The 6,995-nt window shown below is 34.1% G+C and overlaps 1 protein-coding gene across 1 annotated transcript; it reads right to left on the bottom strand.

Moving 5' to 3' along the window:
* Nucleotides 1-554: 554 nt before the first annotated feature.
* LOC145569243 (putative trehalase) lies at nucleotides 555-6,717 on the bottom strand. Its single transcript, XM_081628608.1, has 11 exons — nucleotides 5,694-6,717; nucleotides 4,522-4,641; nucleotides 3,484-3,599; nucleotides 3,279-3,379; nucleotides 3,082-3,191; nucleotides 2,479-2,551; nucleotides 2,241-2,396; nucleotides 2,058-2,145; nucleotides 1,498-1,594; nucleotides 1,189-1,402; nucleotides 555-941 (listed from the first exon to the last, which is right to left on the bottom strand). Exons 1-11 carry the CDS (start codon nucleotides 6,293-6,295, stop codon nucleotides 858-860), a joined length of 1,761 nt encoding a protein of 586 aa, XP_081484734.1. The 5' UTR covers nucleotides 6,296-6,717; the 3' UTR covers nucleotides 555-857.
* Nucleotides 6,718-6,995: the final 278 nt, after the last annotated feature.

Here is a 6,995-nt window from a genome sequence, read left to right as displayed (position 1 = left end):
GTTCGCGTCCCGGTGAAAGTAACAGAGTAGATCCTATAGCTGATTGTGGTGTTTCTAACCCATATACTGGCAGGGTGGCAGATATACATGTCATAAGGAATTGATGGGCAAGCAAGTACAAAAGTATTAACATATGCATAAATAGCATTAAACAAACATACAAAAGTGGTGGAATGCTATAGCTTCTCATACTTGATGCACCAATACAACAGAACAATGCAAGCCAATGAAAAAAAGATAGGAAGCCTTGCAATCCGGCATGGTGTAGTTCGTTTAAAAAGAAATAAAAGAGCCATTGAATAAACTGAAAAATATATCATATATGTTATCAACAGAAGCTAAAAGGTTCTATTGGATATTAGTATTAGAAAACAGAGACTCAAGTTCATTGTTGTTTGTCTGATATCCACAGCAGATGTTAGTTCATGCTAACGTGAGTTCAAACAGTCGCACAAAATAAGAAACAGCAAAGAAGAAAACTAACTCGGCATCAGATAAACTACTACCAGACTAGAGTAGCTCAGCAGTTATAATGAAGACAATGAAAAGGAACATTCATGCAAATCAGTTGATATCTTATTTCATGCAGCAGCTTGCCTCCAATTAAACACATACACAATGCTGCCATGGATGTCTTAACAATCAGTTGAACAAAATACAATCATTAATATATGGAAGACCTGAATGATGGGAGATAAGTGGGTCAATTATCCAATCAATATATTATGAAGCCTAATCTTTACCTGATTAGGAAAATTAAAAGCTTTATTTCAGTTACTAAATAGTTTCATAAATCCGTGGTGTCATCGTCTTTGATTGATGATCAAGCAGAAGAAACTTAAGGAATCAACTCCCAGTTAACAATCAAGTTTTCTATCTTGGGGCCATCCAAATTCTTCTAGTAAAGCCAATACAACTCCATTTGTCCAGCCAAACCCAGTCTGCAAGTAAATTTAAAATATATCAGCATGAAACCAATAAGTTGCTCTACTATCAGCTCCTTTTTCCATCCCCGGATATTTGAGAAAATTTCAGCAAAGATTATAGTCTTGGTTGGATTAAAATTGACGATATTAATTTACATATTTTATGACTGAGAGTTTACTAGTATGTTGTTGTTGCCCAACATTGTCTTTATACTTCATATGATATTATTAATGAGTTACTAATTCTTATGTGAACATATACCTGTGCTATGTATTCACCACCACCTCCAATGTCCCCACATTTATCTACATCGTACTTTTCATGCATTTCTCCGGTTGTCTTGTAGCTTGCATAGTTGGTCCTAATCCACCTGATTGCTATATCTTCTGCCATCAAATAGGCTTCCTTGGAGCCAGACTTCGCAAGAGCTTCAATAATGATGTGTTGCATAGGTGCCCAACCATTAGGATAATCCCTGGTTATGCAATCTCTATCAAATCAGTATAATTCTTAAATATGCAAAAGTTTCAATAGAAATGAGAGTATAAAGGAGGGTGAGAGGCAAATAACCATTGCTGTCCAGAATTTGTCAAAGAAGTAGCAATTCCATAAGGACGAACCAGGCCTGAACTTGCAAGACTTTTCATAACCTTCTCTGCCAAGATAGCTTGAAAATACAAGTGTCATTTAAATTATACTATTGAAATTGTAATTCTTTCACCAAATATAACCCTACTACAAGTTGACTGAAAACATTTAATTCCATGATTAGATGTTGCAGCTTGTATCCTCTTTTTCAAAAGAGGCTCAATAACACCTTGATTAAACCAGAAGATATATCAAATTTTTTTTTTGGAAACCCAAAGGATATATCAATAAAAATATAGTCTGACCAGTACACAGTATCAGCTGTTTCGAATAGTAATAACAGCAATACACAGCAGCAACACATTATTTTCTTAGGTGATCTTATTTCCGTAAGGTATATAAAAAATGCATGGTGCATCACTTAGCAGAGTTTGGCTTATGTAAACAACTAATTTTCAAGTATTTTTTGCTTATAGCAGATTAAAAAACACCCAAGTGACCAGAACAAAGCAAAAGTTATAACATGGAGCAAAATTATATACCCGAATCAAACGGCTTGATCCATAAGGGAACAAAGTTTGAAGCAAATAAATGCTGATTATGGTGAGAAGCTTCCCATGTTTGATCATCCTGCAAGTGTAACAAAAAGTTAACAAGTTACAAGACTGATACTCTGTATTAATTGTAACTAGAGGATGAAACTTTGATTTACAAGGACGTGTCACCTTGCAAGTGATCCAACAGTCGAGCCATTGGCTCATCTTTTCATTCCAGAAGATAGAGTAGAACGCTTTCTCTCTTGATTGAGAAGCTTTGAGAAATTGAGCAGCTATGTTGTTTTCTCCAGCGACTTTTGCAAAGTATGCTATATCAAGCTCCATCTGAGGCAAACAAAAAAGGTAAAATTTTCATTACATGAGATGAACTACCAAATTGATCTCAAGCTATGAACTTATAACATACCTTGAGTACGTATGCATTCAAATCTACAGGCAGTATCGTGGTTGTTGTTAGTGTTGTTAGATCAGAAGAATTCCTGCAAAAGTAAACTAATTTCTTCATCCCATGCACCCACATGACAAAAAAAATGTACTTGTAAATCAAATTAGAACATGAACTCCAGAAAGCAGAATATGGTTTGATACTTTCCAATATCACAGACCAAAGCAAGTCCCATTAGAGATATAAACTTAAGAATAAGAGAATACTAGCAAGAATATAGGTCAATAGCCAAGCTTGTCATGCCTCCCACATGCTCATACACATTGGAATAGTGAACGCTCTATCTCATAACTTAGATATACTTGAACAAAGTTTGATTTCCTATGAAAGCTGCTTATCAGCCATTATTCTATCTTATACATACTCCGGAGGTACAAGGAACAAGAAATCCAGGACACATTACTTATACGACATCTAAAAGGTAGATAAAGTTATCCATTTGAGCCTCGAAAATCCATGAGAAGCTGGAGGATCAAGCAGATAAGAGAGATAACCATGCCATATACAACATCGAAAATTGAAGATCACTGTACTTAAACTTGAACCCAAGCAAGGTTATTTTACCTCATCCACCTTGTACTAAAATCCCATCCAGATTCAGCAGTTGAAGCCACCTCACGATAAAGCTTTTGTTTGTCAGCTGCATCAGACAGTGTTGAAGCAGTTTCCTTGTCCTGCAAAAGCAGCAGAGTAATATGTATGTTTGCTATGTGCAGCACTGCAGCTCTTACTCATGGTTGTAAAGTGAAAGATGAACATACCGTAGTTGAAGATTCTGGCCTTGGTTTATTCCACATTGCATAATATCTACTCAAATTGTGACTGCCACCTTTAGAATCATGAATTGTAACCTTATGTATTCCTATCAAAACAAATTGATTCAATGATATAAAAGTAACTTCAGTATACATGGAGTGACTGGAAATGCTGAGGATAAAAGCCAAAGAAAAGTGCAGAAAATGGCACCTGAATTCCAAAATTCGTGTTCTTTAAGTAGAGCAGGAAGAGCCTTCTTTATCAAGTTTTTGTCACCAGTTCTTTCATAGATCGCATGTATCATTGAACTCAATAGAGGAGGTTGACTGTAGAAAAAACCAACTTTAGGTGCTTCACAGTTTAATTAGCAGCTGCCTGCATAGCTTGAATTAAATATTTGGCTGCCTAAGATTGAAGTGCTACAATTAAGAGTCTAACCAGAAGAATCTCTGCACCCATCTTACCTTCCCTAAACTATCATAAACTGTCACTAAAGATCTAGAATCATATTCCCTCCATCCCACGAAACTGTCCTCAATATTATTTTGGTTTATATGATATTCTGATTACAATATCCAATTTCTTTAGCAAATGCATATCCACCTAATCATACACACTATGTGTAACATCCAACTCATATCATTTGCAAAAGTTAGCCATGACAAAATTCTTTGGATGAATATTAATGATCATGTTAAAAGATATTAATGTATTCCAATGAAGCCTGAATTTCAATGAGAGTGTTCAAAAATATTCAAAATGCCATATACAGAGGAAAATCTATTAAGAAAAATTACAATGAGAAACAACAAGTGTCAATATAAGCACAAAGGCTTAAGTTTTGTTACATTGTAGGCTTGTGTAACTGCTTCCTAATGATGTGTAAGGACAAATTCTTCAGATGCTCCATTTCTCGTTAAAAGATTATAATTGCTTAACAATCTACTCTAGGCAAGTGAAACTTCTTTCAAAATTTGTTACTTTTAAACCTTAAACTATATCCAGTTAACAACTATATCTTTTACACTTCCAGGGAAGTGAAACTCAAATACAATCCTTGGAAATTATGGCAAGAGTAAATTCCTAGCTTCTAATCTCCTATACCCAACCAAACGACCATAGAGAAAGACAATATCACTCACAGCCACAACTTAGGTAAGTAATACAACCTCTTAATCATGATTTCACTAATGTCAAATGCGATAATAATCTAATCAAATATATAATACATAAATAAGTCACAGTCACCTTCGATTTGTGTAATATGCTCTAGCACCATTAAGTACATAGCCATACTTCTCAACAAAATATATGAGGTTAGTCACAATAGCAGTTGCAGTCTTGTGCATGTGACTAGCTAGCAAACCCCTGCGCAATGAAGATATAAATTCCATAAGAAGTTTTGCCAACAGCAAATCATTATTGTAAACTAACATGTCAAAATGTCATGCAGACTCTTTTACAGTATTATTCTCTATTTTTCTAATTAGAATTGAAAACTTAAGGACCTCGAGCAGGTTAGTAAAAAAAAGGAGAGATCGGGGGCACATATAATTTAAGTCCTGATAACTCTACCCTTCAACGATATGGAGAATGAGATATATAAGGTCTACTACATCCAAACATAACATTCAATATTCTGGTAATTCTACCACATATTGCTTCTGCCAATTCAGTAATCCAGGTGCAAGATTCAAACAATTAGAATCAGATCAGCCCAGTTGTAGCTGAACAAAATATAGCATAAATACAGACAGACTGCACAATTTTTTTTATATATAATATTATTTTTTGAATTTATTATAGGTAGTTTAACCATGGTACGCTATCTTTAATTATCCTTGTATCAAAACAAAAACAGAAATGACATGATCATTTTCAAGATGACGAAATCATGCTCAATATTCAAAGCTATATGACTTCAAACAAGTGTCCATGATCTAATCTACAAATATATAATTATAATAATAAATCAGTTGTTCAATGCTTCAGCATCAACAATAGCTTTTCAAATTGGTGAAAACTAAGTTAAATCAAAGACTAATGTAGTCAACCTTCTAGCTGTTTTTAAAAACTTGAAAAATAGCATGTAGTACAATTCTTTCAATATAAATGATAAATTAATACATGAAAAATATAAAAGCATTTATTACTTTCAACACCAAACTAAAGGATTCAGAAAATAATTGCGCATATTGGTCAGTAAACATCAACATCAAACCACACAACATGTGTCCAAGAACCACTAAACCAACCAAAAACCAAGAAAATATGCAATCCACAATAATTAAATAATTATTCTCAAACATTTCAAAATAATGGTTACACTTTATACCATTATTTCGAAACGATTTTGAAATAATGGTTGCACACGTGGTCATTATTTAGAAACGGAGGGAGTATTGTATCAAGAATCAAACCTGATAACCCAATAGGAATCCCAATAGTAAACCTCCCTAAACCTTGAACCTGGAATAACACAAGGTTCAGGAATAGGAAGCAAAGTATGCAATTCAGGGTGCTTTTTAACATCAGGTGAAGCCTCTCTACTCAAATTCTTCCATAAAGCATGAACTTGCAAAGCCCAAGCTCTAACCTCAGGATTCTTCACTTTTGGTAAAAACCCATTTGGCTCAGCCACAAAATCAGCTGGCTTAACATAAATCAAATCATCCCCTGCACCATTAAAGTAATCTTGTATGAATTTTCGCAATACATCGGATGAAACGGCACCGTTTTGTGTTCTTGGTAGTTTAGCAAAGGCTTGTTGAGTAACAGAAAGATTAGATTTCAATGAGAAATCAATATAGAGCTTAGGATCAAAATTGTTGGGTCCAAATGTATTGAGGGCAATTTCTTGAACTTGTTCTAGGAATGAAATGAGAGGAATGGTTGAGGTTACAGGCCCTGAATCAATAACACTGCACTTTTTTGTTTGTGGGTGTGACATGATTGGCAAAATTAAGAGAAATAATGAAAATATGACTGTAAAATTGCAACTTATAACACAAATTTTAGTCATTTTGAGAGAGAAAATTTGGGATTTTGGGGAGATTGTAAAATTGATTGGATGGTTTAAAACTAATTGAGATTAAAGATGGCATTTTTCAGACCGAAGACTACAATCAAGTCAAACAAAGTGGGGATGGAAAATTAAAAGTCAACACAGATACAATTGATTAAAATTTCCTCAAGAAACACTTTGAAAATTAATGGCCTATAAGAATATAAGATCTAATTTGAGTTGAGAAGATGATGATGAAAAGAAGTAAATTTATGGCAAAAAGTTGGATTCCCTAGTACAATTAACTAAATTAAGGGTCTTTTTTTTTTAAAAAACTTTTTTTTAAACTTTTTTTTATGTATGAACAAAGGTTGCGCCTTTGGTGTGGAACCTGATGCGTGATAAAAGGAACAAAGGTTATGCCTTTGTTGTGGGGCTAAGTAATTGTACAAATATTGTTGCTTTTAGGCCAATCTGTAAAACCGTAAACTTTGGCTTGCTTTCATTGACCTCATAAGCTGAATATTTATAGTACAAGTCTATTAGATTCCTAAGCCTACACAAAATCATGTACTGCTAGCTTAAGGAAAAAAAGATAATCAAGAAAATAAATATTATCCTAGTAAATCTAAATATTCACCAAATCTTAGGATATTTCCTAAACATATCTTAATACCCCCTCAAGTTGGAGCATGAGATCCGTAAATGCCCAACTTGG

This window comes from Chenopodium album, chromosome 11 (assembly GCF_948465745.1).
Source record: "Chenopodium album chromosome 11, dcCheAlbu1.1, whole genome shotgun sequence".
Classification (NCBI taxonomy): domain Eukaryota; kingdom Viridiplantae; phylum Streptophyta; class Magnoliopsida; order Caryophyllales; family Amaranthaceae; genus Chenopodium; species Chenopodium album.
Note: the sequence above shows the minus strand (reverse complement) of the source record. Positions and strands in the feature narration are given on the sequence as shown.

Coding starts and splice junctions, on each gene's coding strand:
- LOC145569243 (XM_081628608.1), bottom strand. CDS start 6,295: ATGACTAAAATTTGTGTTATAAGTTGCAATTTTACAGTCATATTTTCA. Junction 4,642..5,693: donor GATTCCTATTGGGTTATCAG/GTTTGATTCTTG, acceptor TTCATTGCGCAG/GGGTTTGCTAGCTAGTCACA. Junction 2,397..2,478: donor TGAATGCATACGTACTCAAG/GTATGTTATAAG, acceptor TGTTTGCCTCAG/ATGGAGCTTGATATAGCATA.